The 22,143-nt window shown below is 36.7% G+C and overlaps 1 protein-coding gene across 9 annotated transcripts in view; it reads right to left on the minus strand.

The window, feature by feature from the left end:
- The window catches only part of ATRX (ATRX chromatin remodeler), an 85,088-nt gene that overhangs the window by 34,739 nt on the left and 28,206 nt on the right, over window positions 1-22,143 (minus strand). For 8 of the 9 annotated variants that reach the window (XM_082770733.1, XM_082770735.1, XM_082770738.1 and 5 more), the window contains 10 exons: window positions 19,358-19,436; window positions 12,812-12,942; window positions 12,094-12,276; window positions 11,012-11,105; window positions 10,349-10,457; window positions 9,513-9,692; window positions 8,984-9,125; window positions 7,678-7,787; window positions 2,650-2,796; window positions 2,268-2,445 (listed from right to left, as the gene is read on the minus strand). In XM_082770733.1, the coding sequence (XP_082626859.1) occupies window positions 2,268-2,445; window positions 2,650-2,796; window positions 7,678-7,787; window positions 8,984-9,125; window positions 9,513-9,692; window positions 10,349-10,457; window positions 11,012-11,105; window positions 12,094-12,276; window positions 12,812-12,942; window positions 19,358-19,436 (1,353 nt within the window). The remainder of the gene's footprint in view (window positions 1-2,267; window positions 2,446-2,649; window positions 2,797-7,677; window positions 7,788-8,983; window positions 9,126-9,512; window positions 9,693-10,348; window positions 10,458-11,011; window positions 11,106-12,093; window positions 12,277-12,811; window positions 12,943-19,357; window positions 19,437-22,143) is intronic. The other variant, XM_082770734.1, reaches the window with a different exon arrangement.

The following is a 22,143-nucleotide window of genomic DNA, read 5'->3' on the forward strand; positions in this document are numbered from 1 at the left end:
GTATCAGCCATCAGCAGGCCAGTATGAAACAATGCTTTCTTAGAAATTCCTAAATTCTTCCTTCGGAACTACTACTCCAACTTTTTTTTTGTTTCCTTCTTCATCTTAATCTCAAGACATATATGTCTTTCAGAAGAATTATTCCAGAATTCCAAGTTATTGACATGAAAAATAGGTTTTCATTGCTGTATTTTAAACAACCTGCCCATTCAACTCATGAGCCACACTTAAGCTCAGCTCTAACCACTTACAGTTTTAAAAAGGCTCGACTTATTTCTAGTTAACTACGCTATTTTTAATGTGAATGAAAACCACCATTCTGTTTTGGAACTTAATCAGAAGAGCGTTTTAAGTCTTCAGCAAATGTGTTACCATTTACAAATATGCTAAATGTTAGCAATAACAGCTCACACTAACCCCTTTTGAAGCTCAAAAAGCAACACTATAGGGGAAAAGGGACAGAGAGGACTTCTACAACAACAAATTATTGGCTATAAACTCAGAGATCACATCAGTAGTATGCAAACAACAGGGCTCTGAACAACTGTTTGGGTCAGGGAGTGGCTCTATGAAAGATGAAGCAGATCTAGAGTTGCTGCTGCTCAGATCCTTTCTGAAAGAACCAGCATCACCTTCCTTCTTTTCACCATCTCTGTCAACCAGGTTATGTGTCTGCTCAATCTGAGCCAATTCAGAGAACTAAAATATATACAAACTAATAATTTTTGAAAGTTTACTTTTGGCTTATTTTATGTTCCTGAACCGATTTGTAACACGATCAGGGAAACACCACTTTCACTGCAATGGAAGAGGCAGGAACCTGCAGAAATAGCAGGGAGGTGGTAACACAGTAATAATTAATGAGGTAATAACAGCAAATGAGACATACTAATAGTGAACTGACAAACTTCCAGACTAAGAAGGAAACCAATCCATCATAAGCTAAACAATAGCTTACAAAACACAAGAATGAGCAATTATTTTATTTAAGAATCACAGAGTCTGAATTTGCTCAGCTGTGTTGCTGAAATATATGTATACAGAGAGCTAGGAAACAACCTTTCCTGGTCAGGTTGCGCATAGAGCTGTTTGATTTTCAGTGTCTTTTATGACTACAGCATACAATCAGGACCCTAGGCAATTACACCTTCTTTCAAGTCAACTTCTATTTTACCTTATCATTATGAAAATGTAATTTTTAAAGTTTGTAACAATAATCACAAAGTGTTTTTTCCCCATATGTTTGCAAAAATCAGTCACCAAGACCAAGTACAAGCCAGACCAATGCTGTATTTCACATAAATCAGAATGTTTAAATAAAATAAAATCAACCCTACGCTAACAGTCACACAACTTAAAGTCCAATCAGATAACTAAACCCCCAAGAACATCTACCTCAAGAATCAGATAAATCGTTTCCCTTTCCTACCACATCAGCATTCCCAAATTTAATCAACTGTAAGTACAATATCAAAGTTATGGCAAAGGTATCTTTTTAATAGGGTATTTGAAACATATTGTGCTGTGAATAATCTTATGTAGTTCTCGTATCAGTTACTAGGTCAGGATTTGGAAGAAAATTTTGCCATTTTGGTGAAACTTGCTAATCCTGAAGTTTTTAATTGTTTTTGGTGATCACCTAATAAAATTGGTTTTTATCACCAGTATTTTCAAGTGCTCATATACACATTTTATAGAAATTTGCCCCATTCAGCTGAACTTAAAACCAAACATCAATTTCAGAGACTGGAAAAAAATACGAAAAAGTGCTTTATCTGCTATCAACTAATTAGCACTTAATTAATACTCATTTCTTCACACTTCTGAGGTATGTGTTTTCAACTATTCTTTGTGTGTAGTTGCTCCTGTACGTGTAGAATTCTAGCGAAGATCAAGTAGTTTGTGGCTGTAATAAAATTGCAGATTACAGTAACCATCAATTCACACTTGAAATTCCCATGCAACAAAAGCAATGCTTGCAAAAAAAAATACCCATGAGAAAAAGTTTCCAGCATGTGTTCCTGTGGCCATTTCCATATTGGACAAAACACCCTTACAGACAGGCTATTTACAAAAGCACTGTGCAGCTTCTGAAAAACCACTTCTGTAATTCAGCAAAGGGAAAAAAAATTGTGATAAATCTTGCCAATCTTACTGTTTAAAATCATCTGCCCAACAGACTGCCATTTCCATGATTACTTAGCTCATATTCTCAAACATAAAAATTCATTACTTATAATGCATACCTTCGGTAATTTCCCACTTACCTGGATCAACTAAAGCTTTATTAAATATTTCTTTAAGTTTTCTACTCTTCACATTCCTGCCTTGTGCAAGATTGCGATACATCTCATAGCCTATGATCATCACACCTCCCTCATCTTGCCAACGCTGGAGCATATAGCTTCTCTCTTGGGGGCGTTTCACAGTCGCTAGTTCACAGACCTTTCAAATAGGAAAAAAAATGCTTCAGTTCCTCTTAAAATTCCAAAGTAGTGGTGTAACTTAAATACCTTAAGGGATATTAATGCTAGGGATTTTTCAAACAAAGTGCATTCCTTAGCCTGTATTTTGAGTAGTGGAGCTTCCCAATTATGCAAATCATTCAGTTATTTCATTTTTAAGAAATCTTTTTAAGCTTTATAATACCTCTAATTTCTCATCATCTTCTAAACCTTCTTGCCATTTTTCAAACTCATTCAACCAGTTCAAGGCAGTGTTCAGCGGACACACTACCAGAGCCGTCCGGAAATCCAGCTTGTCACAAAGCAAGACTGTGTGAAGAAAACTTACTACCTGCAAGAGGAACAACAAACAAAATGCCAAACTAAATGCCGAGCACTGAAGGACAGGAAAGGAACACACAGGTACATATTCGTTCACATATAAAACTTACCAACCGCAATCTTACTCACACATACTTTTTCTGTTTGTTAAACAACTTGATGCTTAAAATTCAATACATGTGTATTTTGATTTCATATGATTATTCATTTGATTCATTTCATTTTATATGATTCATATGATTCATTTGATTATTAATTTGGGTTGCACAGCTGCTTAAATCCCTCATATAGTGATATAGTTTAACATTGTATAGCTGAACTAATTGTATAGTTGAATCGTAAACCTCCCTTTACATTTCATCAATCATTTTCATAAACTAAGAATTTCTATTAATTTGTAAGCCTTCCCCAATAGTAACCCCAAACCTTAAATAAATTCACCTCTATGGACTTAATAACTGTGTCAAAGGTCTTGAAAGTGACCTTCAGTCTTAAATTATGTTTTCCATGATGTTTGTTTGTTTTTTTTTTTCCCCAACATACTGGCAAATTCTGCATGGGATTTATTTTTTTTTTCAGGATTCAAACCCAGGTTTTGCTCTTGCAAATGAGCTGTGAAGCAGGTTATTGAAATGCTTCCTGATATTCACCCTAAAGCCAGCCTGGGTATATCCTACGTGTGATAATACCTTCTTGAGGCTTGGAAAAAAAAACACAACTAACTCTTTTCCTGCCATTCAAGAGTATTTCTGTTGGGCTGCCTGTTTTTGAGCAATAGCAAATAAAACCAGGACTGGAGGTAGTACGTTAAGAGTCAGGAGCAGTGCAGCCAGAGATCCCGGAACAGCCCCAGCTCTCACGCTGCCATTTAATGGTGAAGGCTGCCCTGTAACCCACAGCCATACAACTCCCAGGAATTTCTTTCTGGATCAGAACCTTTTATCTCACAAGCCTGATTCAATACACTGCATCAAAGTAATTTTAAACTGCATGACTAAGTTTTGAGCACTGGGCACCAAACTGTTTTTAGATGCTCCAATACCAGAATTAATTGCTAGTGGTTTTGCTATCAACACAAAAGCATCTTATGTTCAGATCCAGAAAGAAACTCCTCATGAAGACTCCTCAGAAAAGTCCTATTAAGAGCTAAACAACAAATGGCATTATTGAGTGCAGTGGGAGGATTGGCAAACCACCATGTAAGGGAAAATAGAAAAGATTATTTAGCTACAAACAGGATCCAGAAAAACATTTGATTATCAAAAAGTCACAATGCAGCCACTGTGTCATGATCGCAATCACATATAAAAATATCTTCCAGGATGAAACATTTCAAGCTATTAACTGAAGTTTAAAGTATATCAAGTATAAATGTACAAAGTAATCCGGGTTCCACTGCCACAATGAAAAGCTCTACACTTCTGCACTACTTTGCAAATCTCCAGGAAAAGCTGGGATCTAACTCCTGAGGAACCATAATGTGTAAATCAGAATTAGGCATGTAAAAATACACTCTTCAAGGTACGTATGAAAATTCTCTTCTGTGGGATTCTGGATTGTTTTAAGAGGTGAGGTCTCCTGCCTCAGCTTCCACCAACAAAGCAAAGAGGTATGCTGCAGCTGGAGTTCTAAAAAAACAAAAACAAGAAACCAAACCACACGCACTGTACTGCCCATGTGCTGTGCTTCACAATCAAGACTGCAGCTTGTTTTACCTAAGCAGAATACAGAGGCATCCAGGGAATGACCGCAGTTTCTCTATTCATCTACGGCTTTGTATTACTCAAAAAAACAAACCAGACAAACAAACAACGCTAAAGAAAAACAAAGCAAAACTTTCTCTGATTCACTTCTTTACAAAGGAATCCCAGGAATCTAAAGAATCTGAGGGAGCCAACTAAGCGCTCCGTGACTGCATCCTGCAATTCCTCGATCATGAAAGAAGATTTTCAGGATCAGCAAGTCTGAAATAAAATTTATCTCAACTAGATCAGAGGAGGGCAGGATTAGGTATTTCCTATGCCACTCCACTTGCTGAACTGAAGAATCGTGAAAGCTCAACTGCAGATGCAGAAATGGAAGAATCCACTCTGAAGACTGGATTAGAGGGAAGACACAAGCAGCAGGAAGCATCTGACCCAGTAAGGCACAGCAAATGCCAGCAAAAAACGACAGATACCCCCTGCTAGATTTGGGGATACCTCTCCAAAGATTTTGTCTTGGAACACATCTCCAGACTCTAACAAAGGAGGACATCAAGTCTAGCCAAGCCTATGGTCTAGCAGTGTCCACATGTGCTGACTACACCAAACATCACCTAGTAAGGCCAATAAAAACTACTGACAAGCCTCATAAGCCAAACATAAAGGTGTCCAAGACCAGCTGTCAACAGCACTGTACAGCGTCTGGTTTGCTAAGTTACTACCCTACCAAGGTTGTAACGCTGGCTGTTGTCACCTGCGGATGAATCCAGCTGCGGCACAAAAACGTGGAGACATCTTTCATAGAGCACGGAATTCCAGGACGTGGGTATACTGACCTCTCCAGGTATGAACAGATCTGGAGCCTTCAGGTCAGGTGAGAGGGCTTCCCAATCCAATGGGGGAAGCTTTCACCACAACTGACCAAGACAGAAGAGGCCAGTGAAATGGCATTTCCTCACAGACGCTTTGAGGATCCCATCCTCACTGTAGGAAGAAAACAACCTCTTTGAGAACCATCATCACCACGCCAAAGAGACTGCACTCCAAGGAACGACTGAAGTGCATCCAGACTCGGAGCATTTGAAGAGGGAATTCGGAATGAAGTGCTGTACAAGCGCTGGCTGCTACATCAGCTAGACTCAGACTCACCAGAGGCACCTGGCAGATCTCCTGTCAAGCGACTTTACAGCTAAGGACTGCTCCTGGTGGAGGAAGGCCCTGATTGAACCCAAGCTGAAGTCAATTCTGATCATCTCCTGTGTCCGCAGAAGTAGCAAATTAGATTTCTAATGATTCACCTCAAGCTAAAGATCAAAAATGTTCACAACGACTTGTTTCAGCAGCCAGTTGTCCTGGTAGACCTAGGAGTATGTCCCTTCTCCATAAGTGAGGAAACAGCATCAATGAAGCCAATGACAACGAGTCCACAGCGGCCCTGCTTTTTATCAGCAGTGATCTTAGACAAAGAGTAAATGACAGACTTTTTTTGGATATACACACTAATGGTCAGCTTCCTGCAGGTCAAGAGGCATTAAACAGTTTCCTTTTTGAAGGTAAGTGATGACACCACCTAAAGGCACCGTCTTTTCCACCTTTCGATGCAAGATTTCAGCCTTTTTAAGCACTGATAAGACCGTTATCCTCCTTTATTTTTGAGAGCTCTCTAGATTTTCCATTTCTCCTCCCCAAAATAAAAGGGAAAAGTTCTTCTGTCAAGTGACTTCTGCTAAAGGAATTCTTGGGAACAGACTGGGCAACACGGCAGCAAGACGAGCAACTTGCCCCAGTTCTCTGCTCATAGTGATGCTAAACACGGCTAAATGCAAAGCCAAAATTCATGAAGACAGATACTTGGGAACAAGCAAAAAGAAAAGGAATTCAACACTCTCAGTTCCCCTGAAAAAGTAGAAGCATGAATACCGAGATGCGGGGTATTCAAGAAAACTGTTCTGTATCTTTTCTTCCTTTTGAAGGTCAAAGTAAGCTGACAGAGGGCATAAGCATCTTCTAAGAGACTCAAGAAAAAGAGCTACGAGTGCTGTTTTACAACAGCTGCTTGGGTGATCAGTTTCAAAAGAAACATTTTTAAGATGAGGATTGAGCTTCAGGTTTTAAAGATGTAATAGAAATGGGAAGCTGTTCACTGTGCAACTTTTAATAAGGCAGAAAAGCCAATTGTAACAAAATGGAAATCTTTTTAAAGAAATGTGACAGTATTCTGTTTTAAAGAGTTTTAAGAAGCAGTCTTCAGCGGTATAAAGGAGAAGAAACACACTAAAATGATATTGAAGGCTTGACCCTGAAGATCTGAGAAAGCGAAGAACTCTAAAGCCAAAGAAAACAAATAAAGAAGCAAAAAAAGGCTTTAAAGTGTATCGTATCTTTTTACTGCTATGGCAATGAAAGCTCCTGGTCTTATATGTTTGTGATGCACAACAACCCAGAAATCAGAATGTAAATACAAAAGATTACTGGAAAAAAATAAAAACACAACAGATTACTGAAAAAAAAAAAAAAAAAAAAAAAAACACACAGAGAACAAAACAGTGTTCCCCTCCTCCAATCCAGAAGAGTCTAAATTATAACAAAACATTGTTTATGTTATAGCACAAAGCATCTAAGTTTAGACAGTAAAATCCTGGCATAAAACAAAAAAAGCAGAACCCAATGAACAGATAAACACCTACTTTATCAATGCAAAAAATCCAAAATCCAAAAACCACTGAGGAAAAGAAAAAATTTATAGGGCAACACATGAATGAAGAAGAATGAAGAAGACAGTAAAGAGTAAAATCTGCTTAAGGTTATTAAATTGGCTTAGAAACAGAGGTTTCTGAAACTGTTTCCTACCAGCTGCATTTTGTTATTCTGGGTTGTGAGTGAGCTACACATCATTTACAATTACATATGAGTTTTTAAGTGACTATCAAATCTGAAACTAAATAAGGTAATTGTTATTTTTTTAAGTGGAGGAAGCACAAGTGCTTATCAGAACTTGCACACCTACATACTACCAAACACAACTTCTTTATGAAAATCTTTTTACAAATCCTTTTCTCCGGTAACCCTCATCAAGTCACAGCCTAGTACATTTTACTATGTTCTGAAAGTCATTAAAATTGCCTTTTGCTGGATCAGATTTGAGAGCAAGCTACAGACCAGAAAACACTAAGACTTTTGTTCCTTACCTGTAATGTTTTCCCCAGACCCATACAGTGAGCAAGAATGCATCCTGAACCAGGAGACGTCTTTGTCTTTTTAACAGATTCACAACAGCAATCCCACATGAACTGAACACCTGAAAAAAAATGTTGAAAAATTATTTATTAATCATCCATTTTATTAAAGTTCACCTGCTAAGAGCAGTCACTGTAAGATCATGATAAATCTTAGAAAAAGCAGTGCTCAGGGTAACTATTAATTTCTGTGAGATGGATAGCATGAGAGATGAGCTTTGTCTTGAAATCAATTATATTCACAGTTTTCACTAAAGATGTGGCAACTGGATTAAAGAGTATTACTGTGCAGCCTGCAGATGGCTTCAACCTTGGGGGCAGGCAAAATAGAGGAAATAGAACAGCAGTGGCAAATGATCTTGGTAATCTGCAAAAAGAAATTCTGTCGAGACAGATCAGATGTAAATCTCTATGCTTAAAGAAAGAAAATTCAAATAAGAACTATGACAGCTGAAAAGGAAGAGAAAATATAATCCTAATAACAACATGCGTTAATATGAAGGTCTGCTGGGTGATTTCTTCTTTTAAGCCATGTATTTACTGGGGAATTGTATTCTACAATGCTATACTCAGTACAGATGAAGCTTCAATTCATCTATTGTGTCTGGTTCAGGGCACCTCCCGTTAAGAGCTGAAATAAGCCCAGAAGATTCTTACTAAAATGGAAAGATATTTTATGAACTTTCTAGAATTTAGAAGAACAGAATGAGCCATGAAGAAAGCTATGATTGGTCATTCTCTTCTCCTTCTTCACTAAAAGTAGAAAACGAAAAGAAGTTGGGTTAAGCTGCAGTCAAGTCATATCAAGTATCAGAAAAAAGATTCTGGATGAGAAAGCCAGGAAAATACTGTGAGATTTTTAAATCAACACTGAAAACTATAAAATTGGGGGGTTGGACCCAATGGTCTTTCGAGGTCCCTTCCAACCCCTACAGTTCTGTGATTCTGTGAAAATCAAACAGATACTCCTGAGCAGGATGGTTAACTTATATTTGATTCTGCCTCAGTGCAGAGAGCTGTATGATCCTAAAGACTCTTCCAACTTGAAATATCTACGACTCTTTGCTTGCAAAACAGAACTATGTATTTATTCGTGATCTCATTTGTTCAGATCTTCCAAAATAGAACATTAAACACAATGCTTTGGTATTTGCCTGCCAAGGAGTTTTTCTTATGATTCTATTTCAGATCATACATAACACTGTGCCAGTGTAAATAAAAATAAAATTAGAAAAAAAAGTTTTAAATCTCTTCTTACCATCCACTTGGTGTGGTTTCAGTCTGGTAACTATACTCCTGTGAACCTGCACTAATGGTTCTTTTGTTTCTTCATCTTCATCTAAAACCAGCTTAGTTGTAATGGGACATTTCAGAGGTGAAGCATCTTCTATCTCTATCACCTATAAGCAGAAACAGTACATCATAGGAATATTTTACAAGTGAATAATGCCAAGCATTTGACAAACACTAGCTTTAGCAAAAACGGATGTCATTACTTAAGTAAAGAGAAACCTTTAATCCTTTACCATGCATCATCAGCTTGCTTTGGGGGATTTCTTTTTCCCATGGAAAAGCAAAGAAATACGCAACTGGAACAGCTTTTTAAATATCTCAGTAGGCTTAAATAAAATGTTACCTGCAAACTACAAACTAAACTTATGGCTTACAAGACTACATATAAGTACTTTAAAAATTACTTATCAAACTAAACTGAGGTAGAAATATGACATCTTATATGTCATCAGCAATTCAACTTCCTACCATTTTGCAATGAAAACAGAACATACCTCTCTCAACTTCTCTCTCTCCCGTTCTCTTTCTGCTATCCGTTTTCTTCTTTCTTCTTCCTCTTTAAGTGCATTTTGTGTTTCTGTTCTAAGCTTATCATCTTTAATTATCTTCCTTATTTTCTTTCTGCCTTTTCCAGGAGATTTTGAATCGTCATTTTCTTCATCCTCAGAATTACTCTATTACAAATTAAAGTATTAACAAGAGAATTACGACACAGACCACGAAATCCTTGATTTTCAGATAAGCTCTCAGTAATTTCAATACACACTGGTAGTTTAGTTCATAGGAAAAAAGATACTGATTTTTGTTTGTTTGTTTTTTAAAATGGGTAGTCAGCATGACAACAGAAGTGGCACCTTAACTATAATGTATTCTGCAATATTAAAGATAAATGCAGCTGTGCAAAAGCAGTACTGAAGGTACTGTTATCATATAGTATCAAATAATGACTTAGTAAAGAACTGTTCTTCTGATTTAGTGCTGCTAGATAAGCCAGCACCTACCCTACACAGGAAAAGAAACCTTATTACTAGAAAAATCTTAACCTACTTTGTGTCATCTTCTATATTTAATTTCTTAAAATTCCATTTACTTAGAAGTTGTTTTGCTTTTTGTTTCCAAATTAACAGCTAAACAAGGAAACAAGAAATGTGATGTTGTTTTTGCCCATAGCAGTGCTACTTTACAAATTTTAACACTTAACATTGAGAAAAGTTTTAACTTTTTACTGTGCTTTGTACAGAGCAGTTTGAGATACCTACATCCCTGAACAGTTAGCATACAAAACAGGAACTCCTTTTCCCATTTATTAATTTGAAACACAATACAGTACCTTGTTGTTGTTTTCACTTGAAGAATCCTCTTGAACCTTTATACGCCTCCGTTTCTTTTTCTGTTTGTAACTGCGCTGATTTTCTTCTGCCTCAGCTTTCTTGGCAGATCTATAATAAAGGCAGTCTTACTGACAAACAATAATAATAGACCGCCTCATTGACAAACAATGATAAAAAAAAATTACATGAACTACACTGCTAATCAACAGAACATACAGTCCTTTTGTGCAGTCAGGGTTTTACTTCCAAATCCTCTCCTCCCCCTCATCTCACTGGACACACACAATAACAGACTATTCCAGACAACTCTGAAGAAGGTCAGATTCATTAAATATCAGTTTGCTACTGCAACCCACCATTCCCCAAATGACATAATTGGCACAAAAACGCTATTTGTTTTGCTACATTTTTCCTACCGGCTTATCAAATTGCCATGTACCACATGCTGTGGTGCAAATGCAAAATTCTCACATCTGCTGCAAATGTAATCAGCAGATAACAAAATCATATACAAGAAGAATCAAAGGTTTTAAGGACTGATCCAATGTCTCCAAAGTTACCACAAGTCTTCACGTTTTACTGTCTCACTGCCTAGACAGCAGGGCTGAAAAATAAAGCCAAAACCCAAAGACGAGGTAAGAAGAGCGAAGTTTTATTTATACCTTGTTCTTGGACGCTGTTCATCTTCAGACTCGCTGACTTCTTCACTAACAGCTGATTCGTGAAACTCTGACTCATTTGAATCATCGCTGCTCACTTTAAAAATGAAGTATGATTTCATGTTGAATATTATTGCAAAGGAAGCAACATGACATTTTCTAATCATACAAAGTATCTGAGGTCAACAAGCACTGTAGAAGTTCACTTCAGACAGTACTGGACCCATTCAACATACCAAGAAGCAGCATCAGCAATATAAGGGGTACAGAGCAGAAAAGCTGAGTCCTGATAGCCTATTAGGCCAACAAGACTAAGTTTTTTTTGCATGAAAATATCTAAACATGATTTATAAGCAAACAGAATTGTATTGGAAAGCTTCAGAGACCATGAGTAAAGAGGACAGAACATAATGGGGAACAGCGCTGAACTTAGGGAAAAAAAGATGATTTTTAGTTAAATAGAAGCTTTCCTTTCAAATGTTTCAGATGTCATTTTATAATCACACTTCACACATAACGCAGACGAACAGTTTACTAACAAGGTGGGCAATTATATTACTGTGTTTATGGCTTGAAGTTTCTTCAGGCATAGCAAGTTTAGAACTGACTCAAAATGTTAGGGGTTAACAAATTCTTTGCTCTTGCATGCAAGGAGGAAAATGAGAAAGCTAAGGCAGGCATCCCTTCACAGTGCCATCTGGTGTCAGCTAAAGCTCACAACATTTAAAGCAGGTGACACAAGGGCCTATTAACAATCCAAGGAAAGGAGAAATCACATACAAGGCAAGATTGATTTTCACAAGTGAGGCCTACTGGGTTTCACTCTGTTATTAAAGATTAATATCGTAAGACTCAACAGGATTAATCCAATTCCAAGGATACAGTAGTAAAGAGATGTAACCTGCTGCATGCACATTTAACGTTTTAAATAAAACTGTTTATCAAACAGAAAAATTAATTCAGATTTAATACACAAGGAAGCTTATACAAAGATTAAAAATTAAGACTTTCAGATCTACATTTTGACATGCTTTGGGGTTATTTTATAGAAATACTTTTTTGACAGAAACATTTGGATTGTGTACCTTTCCTTCTATTTCTGCGCTTCCCCTCTTTTGTGTCTTTAGGTTTCCCCTTTTTTTCTTCACCAGATTCTCCATCACTCACTGTCAGCTTGTGCCTCAGCAGTCTGTGTCTGTATCTGGGCTTCTTTGAGTCTTCTTCCTCTGAATCTGATTCAGAATTATCCTCCTCCTTTTCATTCTCTTCTGTCGGAGATAAGAGTCAGTACAACATGCACAGTGGTCATTTTTTTCTTAAATTTGCCAAGAATTCACATCAGAATTAATTTAGGTTAATTTCTCTGCTTTTCCAGGAAGATACAGACAACAACATACAGTTGTTCCCTCAAACCATATTTTACACTGCCTGAGCACTGAAGTGTCTGTTGCAATGACTACATCTGTTAGCCAAATCACTCCTGTATATTTGCATATCTTACTGTTCTTCACAGAATATTCCTCACAAACCCACAGAATTTCTTAATTGGCTATAAAATAAGACTATTAAAAAAAAACAACCCACAAAAAACAAACAAACAAAAAAAAATAAAACCACTTTCAGAACCACAAAAGGGATGATAATCCTCACGATCATGTGCACTTTTATTTATTTGTCTACCAGAAAGCGACATCAGGTTTTTGTTGTTGAAAATTGAAAACATTTTAATAATTTCTCAAGTGACCTTTGAAATTATGACAGGCACTACAGCACCACTTTTTTCCAGATGCGTTTGGTGCTCACCATCATCTGCTGTGTTTTCATTTTGTTTTCCAGTTTTCTTTTTTCCTTCATCCGACTCTTCATCTGAAGATGCATCCTCATCAGAGGAAAGATTGGCTTTGATTTCTTCTAAAAGCATTTTCTTGGCAATTCTTTGAAGTAAAACAGAAAAAACTATGTATTCCATTGTTCAAGCAAATCTATGAACGATAAATGTAATCCTATACCATTCAGAACTTCACAAAAAGATTTGAAAGCTGAACAAAAAAACATATGATGAAAAGTCACTGTGATAAGACAGGATATAAAAGCAAAAACTCAGGTTAAATAAATACATTGCGTTAACTTGCTTTTAGAAAGCAGATCTGTATCATGCTTGTTAAAAGTTAAGTACTTCACGGTAAGGCTGCAGATAGTTATAAAGCGTAGAAACAAACATTTCATTGTATTCATGGTCTATTTGCTCTATTTTTTCCATTCTCATCTCTTGTAATCTCTGCTGGGACAGGCACCTATGTGAGTTCTAATCGTAACAAGAAGGTGAAGATCAAATCTTACTACTCAAATCATTTCCCCCTGTCAAGTTATCATTCTTGATTGATTCACATCAATGGGATTCAAATGCCTTCATTTCCCGAGGCACTGAATTTACACCATTAAACAGCCCTAGTTTTAAAAACAATGCAGCACGGAATGCACGTTTTAAGCACAAAGGATTGCTGCGATATGCATTAATTCACAGGTTTTAAAACATATATATTACCCTACATCTATGTAATTACCCTTCAGTTGGGTTACCATACTAAGTGTAGGACAACTCTATTGCAAAAGAGATGCTGCAGTAATGGATGCAACTCATGATGTCTGAAGATGAACATCTAATAAGTGCCTGGGGGGGGAAAAACACACTGAATCCCTCATGTAACTACAAGCACTTGCCTTACAGTAAATATAGCAAAAAATTAATTATACAGGACACGAAAGAGATTTATCAAACATTACGGGACCTGAATTTCAAGGAAAATAATCATCTTATTTCCTGTTCCACAAACTGCTCAGCTCCCCACAGTTTCATTCATCTCAGCACAAGAATGTTTTCTGCTAATATGCAAGAAGTTACTATGGAAAAATGTTTTTTTTTTATGTGCTCTTGCAACATTAAAAAACAAAAAAACAAACCAAAAAAAAATCTGTGTGAATATACATTCAAGGAAAAATACGAAATGATGTATCAAACACACAGGAAAACAGTGGACTTATCTGAGAACACTTCCTTCCAGAGAGAAAAGTCCTGAAAGAATGAAAGCAGGACTTCCCCGTATTAATATTAGAAATATTATAATTTTCATTCTGTGGTTATCAATGTTAAATGATTTTTTTTTTTTTCCCTAGGTCAGAACTGGTCTGTCTTGCCTTTCAGGAGAATTAATGTATACTGCATGCACACTGTTCACAATGGGAAAGTTGGTGCCAGTCCAAACAACCATTTCAAACCCATGAAACTCAGCCACCATCAAGGCTTCACTTGGAGCTGCTGGAGGAACAACGATCTCTTAAATACAGCTTCTTAGGCATTAGAAAGTTAAAGTTGTTACTGTTATGGGAGGACAATAAAATCAGTTTTAAAGAATTTTGTATTTCATTTTGCAACATGTAGCACATCCCTAGAACAAAAACCTTCAAAGGGAGTTTTCCCAAGGCATCCTTACATAGACTTCTAACAGTATTTTCTGTTTTTAGCTTAGTAGAATATTCTCTGGAATGATTTTACGGCTCATGTATACTTAGTTGTTATTAAAAGATGGAAGTAAAATGGTTTAGTAAACAGCACAAAGCCATCTGAGATTGCTTAATGAGTCACAAACCATCCAGCATCCAAAACACCCCTCTCTGCCTCCCCCTCCTTTTTGTAGGAATGGCTTGCAAAGAAGTAATTGAAATAGTTGATTAAAACTTTACAATGCAACATTCTTGGTAAGCTTGTAATTCTGCAATATATCAACAGATCACACTGTAAACCCTATGAACACTTACTGAAGTCCATAGATAAGTAACATCCGCTTCTGAAAGTTTTTGCATTAGGTCCTTCCAGAGGATTTGGAAAAGGGACTGCCTTTTTATTTTTAAAATAATCATCACAACGTGTGTATATAAGAAATTAAGACTATGTTTCTTCCATCTTTTAATGGTTTCAAGAACTTTCTGTTGAAATTGCTTGAAATGCCACCGGTTGGCTTTTTTAGAAAGCTTTTCACATAAACTATCAACACCGAATCCTACTCCAGGAAATGGAGACAGAAGCAGTTTGATCAATTTTCTCATTTAAAAACCAACAAGAATATCACCCAAGCTTTTTTTTTGGCTAGAAGATAAAAAGCAGCAAAGCTAAAAAGAATTGCAAAATTTTCAGACGAAATCCTGAAAGTACTGCCTAGTAACACTGCCTCTGACTAACTTCATGTCATGCTCAATTGTATTAGCAAAATTAACAAACTTTGAATGTGGATAATGATACTTACCTTTCATATAAGTCACCTTTAAAAAATCATTTATTTTTAAACAAAGATCAACTTTGGTTCTTAACAAGAGAAGATGGGCATTTTTAGTTGCTCTTTACTTCCGTGAAATGTTTAAGAAAAAAATTAACTGCAAATGCATCATCCACCAAAAAAAACCATGCATAAGTGTCCATAAACAAAAGATGCTGCTCTTTACCTACTGATCATCCTCATAACCACCAATCCTCTTGACCTCTTCCAACTGGGCAGGTTTATTAGTTTCTAATTAATTACCATAATCTTGATTAAAAAGTTAATGTTTTTATACTCTGAGATGCATATTTTTAGCTAGGATAAAGATTCAACCCCTTTGGATCAAATGGAAATGGAACTGTTTGCTTAGCAAAAACACCTGCATTCTCTTCAATGCTGGTATGATGTTGGGCAAAAATTGGAACACATTGTTCAGACATGTTCAGAATTTAAAAGATTCCTACTTTTCATGTAACCACAAAACTGATTAGAATTAAACGTGTAAGCAATATTAGAACCAAAGAGATTAACCCTTGTAAATGCATCTGAAAAAATGACTGATGTAACACATGGCTTAAATGATACAGAGGAAATTGAGTACTGAACTCTTGGAATTTGTTTTCAAGTTAAAATATGTCACTCAGAATAATATAGTACATTTCTAATTTAAGATGTAAAACCATTTAAAGTGACCGGGTTTCCAAGCAAGGAAACGGAATGCTCTTGATGTAACATTTGCAGGAACATCAAACTGCAAGTACCAAGAAAAATAAAGTCATGGTAGTGTGAAAACTCCTCCCTTCCCATTCTCCCCAGAGACACCCATAGAAAACAAAAGATATTGTAATATTTACTTGTGTCAAGGATTTAGAACATATTCTTGGCCAAACAGATTTGAACACGACAAAGAACATTAAATAAGAAAAAGCACAGAGCTGTGCAACCTCCAGCAACCCCTGCTTTGTATTCATTTCTGCCACAGTGCTACTGCCATCCTGTTGCCTAGACCCACTCTGTTTCTATCTAAACATAATGTAAGATTTGTAAGAAGGACATTTTATGCAGTGCCATAAAGGGGGCTATAATCCCACCAGGACATATAAACCATCTCTAGAATAAAAGTATGTGTGCTCAATTTTATATAAATAATTATTTAAATACACTACACTTTTGTAAGAATGATACTGAAAACACAAGTTTATAAATGAATTGGTTACCATGTATTTTCTAATTTACACTAAAGGAAAATACCATTTGAAAACAAGAGGCAAATAGAAAGTTACCTAGGAGTTGCTTATTCACAGCACAGGACTACCTTAAATTACCCTTCAGACATTTCAGCAAAAATGAAATAGTAGGTGCAGCCTCTCGTGACGTGGAGTTTAAGCCCACAGGATAATTTGCACCATTCTTGTTTATGAATTTTAGAGTGCCAATACGATGGACTCGTAGCTTGTCAAGAACCTTGATGAGACAATGCTACACTGTAAAATAATTTTCTTTTTAAAAGTTTAAAATATTATTTGAATGTGATGTATTATTATTACCAATTAGATATCAACTCACACGTAGTGTTCATAAATACCTACTAATTATATGTAGAAATAAAGTTGCCCAAAATAAGCCTTTGAGGACAAAAAAGAAAAAAAGCCCCATCACGTGGCTAATAAAAGCCACCTTTCTTTCAACTAGAGCATTCCTGCATTAAATGGGCTGCTGGTACATTACTGAAAATTTAGATCCATTTAAAACATATTTTGGGAGATGAATGTTTGGATGGAATGTCATACATGTTTTAAAAAAGTCAAAACTGCCAAACACCTTCTTCTAAACACTGTACTGTCTTTGTTGAAACAGTCTGATTTTCAAGCTGTCAGAGTTGTATTAAATTAAATGCTTGGACAAGAAAAATGTTTTACAAAAATTTATTGCATCCATCAAATACTTAAAGGCATTCTGCATTAAATACACTATTTACTTCTTAATAAACAAAACTACTGCAAACATATTAAACAGTACCATTTAAAAGATCAGAAGGACCAGTAATAGATCATTACACAACATAAGATGAAAGCATACAGCACTGTCTGTCATATTATGACCCACTTGGATATTGCATTTTGGCAAAAATGATTTCAAGACTATTAATATTCATGTCATGCACATCCAAAGGTATGCAAATAACAGAACATCTAAACTAGAGACTTGCAAACATGAAAGCTCCCACGCTACAAATACCCAGTAGGTACTACATACCCTCTTTGGCCTGGAAGAAAATAGGCAACTTATCTGAATAGTAGGTAAACTATTTAAACACTTTGTGTTGAGTAAACAGAAAAACAAGCTTTTAACTTCTGGAAATTTGTTCCATCTTTTTACATTTTATCTCTCTGATTTTGGTGCTAAGTACATCGCATGCTGAATGTAAAATTAGACTGCAGTTACCAGTTAACATGTCTGAAGGTTGACAAAACTGTTTATTGACAAAATACCTCCCCGTATCATAAATATATAGTCAAAATATTCCCTAAATATAAACTTAAACAAATATTCAGCTTTAAAGGAAATTACAGAAACTGATTTTTAGAACCTAATTTGGTATTACTGATTTGTTCATTATCAGTTGGGTTAACTCTTAAACTAATGGTGAAGGTCTGTCAGTAACATTTGTACTGTGAACACTGAACTTTGACAAAGTGTATTGGCTTAGTTATCCACCAGAAACACTTCAGAAACAAGCAAAAAAAGAAAAAAAAAAATCAAAACAGGACTGAAATTAAAGCATCATTTAAAAAAAACTTGTATTACCATTGCTTACACGTTCTGCTTATGACCCTGTGCTGTCAAGACCCTAAAGAGCATCTTTCTTTAAAAGTTAAATTGATTAAATTTGATGACTGAAACTACATCATCAGCACCATTTTGATGCCAAACTGAGGTCCGTAAAGGATATAAACCAGTGTTTTTAAAATTTACTTCAGCCATATACCAAAAGATACAACTCTGTGAAACAGATACCGTGTTCTAAACTAGTAAGGCTCAGAAGCAGAAAAAGACTCCATCAGCAATTGTGCAAAGCTACAAAGCTGGTCCCATACATGCTATATGGCAAAAAAAATCAGTTTCTGAAATACTGTATAAAAATTTGTTGAACAGCTCTTTAGTCTAACTACAGTAAGTTCAAAAATCAAACTCTAGCTCGTAACTGATCAATACTTTATGTTGTGCATTCACTCGTTAGGAAATGAAGCTTTTACATTTTCTAGCCAGGCTAATTTTGATAACTACAATGATAAAATATGACATGTCTTAATAAACTAACTATATCTTACATAGATTTGTTTTTATTGAACTCAAACTGAAGCGATACATAAGCCACAAATTTGAGAACACTTATGCAAGACTAAAAATTTATATGCATACTTAGTCTCTTTGATATCCTATGCACAAGTGCTTGTAGAATCAGGTCCTTAGCTAACACATTAGTGACTTCAGTTTTTCTTTAATGGATTAAAAACTCATTTTAATTAACAGCTGAAAGTATTTGTAATACTGCTTTCTCCACAGTTTTCTCTTTATTGAGAAAAGACGTTTCAAATAAAAAAAGCTAAATTAGGCAAAAGCAATAACCAAGTGCAATCTGTAAAGATCTCAGCACTGCATATTGCACAGATCTACTCACTAGCTGAAATTCACATTTGTCAGAAGTAGGTTTTAGACCTGCCTGAATGAAAACACTTGTCACAAAACCCACGTTTTTCAATGGGAACATAAAATGGACAGTGCTGCAGTGCGTTTATAACACACCCTATGCAAGGTGTGTTAGCTAACACTTCTAAATACTTTCTTTGCATTTCTGGATTTTGGCCTCTGTTTTCTGGCCCCTTGTTCAAACTTGCGGGAAGCCTGTGAGCGAGTCTTTACAAGGCAGGCAGTCCTGGTTTTTACAACCTGCTTGCTCTTCCGTTGCGCCGGTTTGCGCCCACGCCTAGGGTGTGTTATAATCTTTTTTAAGTCCTTATGGATGGAATCATACCTATTCTCAGGATCGTCATCATCATCATCTTCCTCCTCCTCCATTGGAACAGCCCTTGATTTAGGGTCTCCCTCATCTCCTGGGGGAGGAAGGGGAAACAAAAGAAATAAGAAAACGCTTGATACACGTGAAAGCAGCAATAAGCAACACAGCACATGAACTATTATCTCCATCAAGGTATCCCATGGTAGCCAGGCTGGAACTAGAGCATCTGTATGGTCCCTTTCAACCCAAACCACTCTATAATTCCATGATCAAGAATTCCCATATAAAAACAGCTTGTTAACACCACAACATTTTCACTGTATAACCAAAAAGCTATCTGGACAATACAAATAAGTACTTTTATTAGGACAAGTACCTAGCTTTTCAAGTAGCCTGTTTGTCCATGATATTTTTGCTACTACACACAACATGCAATTGTTTCCTTATCGTATACTATGAAATTATTTATTGTTTTTACACTAAAACATATAAACATTGAATACTCCAGTTACAGAACTTCATTTCTGAACTGTAAGAAGTTACTAGCTCCATTTCAGGAGCTCTGCCACTGAATTTACAGAAGCTAAGAAAAATATATATATCTATATAGAATATATACTATAATGCAGAATCACTTACTAAACTTCTCATCTGCCTCGCTGCTACTAAGAATTATCTGAGAACAATAATCCTTCCCTGTTTTTCCTTTCTCTCAAAGACAATGCACACACATTTGCTGTGTATTTGTGAAGACCTATTTTGAAAAATGAACGTTATCCTTACAGTAAATATCAAAACTCAGTTGTACAACATGGTTATCATCTCAGATGGAAAGCATGTCAAACAACACTGAATGCAACACAAACTGGGAAAGACTAGCACAACATGACACCTCCTCATTCCTCCACACTTTCCTAGCTGAGCTGAAAGAAATCCAGATAGGACACGATTTTTAGCAGACTCCCATGCCCTCCCACTTTCTTTTCTCTGACCTGCACACCAGTCAAATCTTCAGGACAGTAATATTAAGCATTCAGAAAAAAAAAAAAAAAAAAAAGAGACCTTAACATCCTAATCAACTGAGATCCCCTTGTTCATTTCTACAGTGCATTTCTACCTGTCGGGAGCAGACCAGAACTAGGCTGTGCAAGGCTTGCTCTGAGGTGTTTCAAGACACCCTTGTCCTGGAATTAGTGCTACACGGTCCTGTCAGAGATCTGGTTAAGAGGTGATCAGAGAAGTCCCTCAATCTCAGGCTTGGATAAATAGAAATATCCTGCTGGTTAAAATGCATTCTAGGTCTCATTCACTCAACACCTTGAGCTTGTTCAAACACAGAAGTAAACCTGAAGTCAACTGAGAGTAAGTGCAAGCTTGCCTCCTCACAAAGCACTATAATCAAGTTGGCTTCTCATAGAACAATACAACAAACAAGGCTGGAGGAGACCTCTGAACGTCATCCCCTCCAACTCCCTCCTCAAAGCAGAGCTAACTGCAAAGCAAGACCAACTGCTCTGGACCCTGTCAAGCCTTGAGTACCTACAAGGTTGGGGAGTCCAAAATTTGCCAAGGCAACCACTTTCAGGCTTTGCCCATCCTTCACGTGAAGAACTTTTTCTGAGTGTCTGATCGGAATTCTCCTTGCTACATGCCACTTGTATCTAGCCTCCCATCCTGTCGCTGTGCATCTGGCTCAGCCTTCTCTATACCACCCCTAGGGAGGTCAGAAGGCAGCAGTGAAGATTCCCCAGCTTTAGCACTGACTCTCCAGGCTAAACCACTCGGTTCCCTCTCAGACTGGCTCTCCCATCAGTCATCCCACATCACTGCCTCATTCTTCTCATTTGTAAGCTGTTAACCCTCAGCCTACTTGCTGAGCCAGCGATGCTGAGAACTGCTGCATATGGGTTACTGTCAGAGTACAATCAGTTGTGTATCTATAGGAGTGTTAGTGCATTACTATGCAAAGAGTTCACATTATTTGCAATCTTCCTCAGCAGTGGTGTCATTGGGGAATTACCATTTTGGCAGCTGCCAAGGAAAATCCCTGAAAATCCCAGTACTATATGCAGAGATTCAACTGAACGTACTCCATCAGAAGACCTTGAAAAACAAGCTCAGTACAGGGCAGTATTATGCAGATTAAGAAAGTTATTTTCCATCTATTATTCTACAATGACACAAAATACCATTAATCAAGCTTTGCTTTCTTGCAGGATCATAAATCCAAGGAAGCATATGAAATGCAACCGTTGCATCTTTAAAAACTAACAGCTTCCCAGAAACTAAATTGCAACATAACCCCATGAAGAAATGGGTGGGCATCAAGTTGGTAGGAAAAAAAGAACATGATGTCTTATGGATGAAATTTTAATTTGTCTCTCCCTAGAAAATATCCTCACAAAAATAAACTGCCTTTGCACTCAGCAGTAACACTTAGAAGTGTCTGTCTACAGAGGTTTTCCGGGAAAGCCAAAACTCTACAATGTCCCTTCTGCTATCTGCACAAATACATTGCAGTTTTATTGGTTGTTTAGTTGCAGTTTCACCAATGCCTGGAAGTATCTGAGCCAACAGTTACAGTAAAGTCACGCACAGAAAGTTCTATGAAACATCATCAGAAGCAAGTGGAAAACATCTTCCCTGTCACTGTAATCAACAAAAAGATTTCTTTTTTTTTTTGGTTGCAAATTAATTTCCTAAAAACACCTGTGGTGTCCAGCAACGTGAAAACTCCCTTCCTTTTGATGTTCCGTAAAGCCAAGCACTCAAACCCAGCAGTTCTGTATTTCTATTGATTT

The sequence above is a fragment of the Aythya marila genome (genome assembly GCF_965140915.1).
Source record: "Aythya marila genome assembly, chromosome: 13".
In the NCBI taxonomy this organism is placed as follows: domain Eukaryota; kingdom Metazoa; phylum Chordata; class Aves; order Anseriformes; family Anatidae; genus Aythya; species Aythya marila.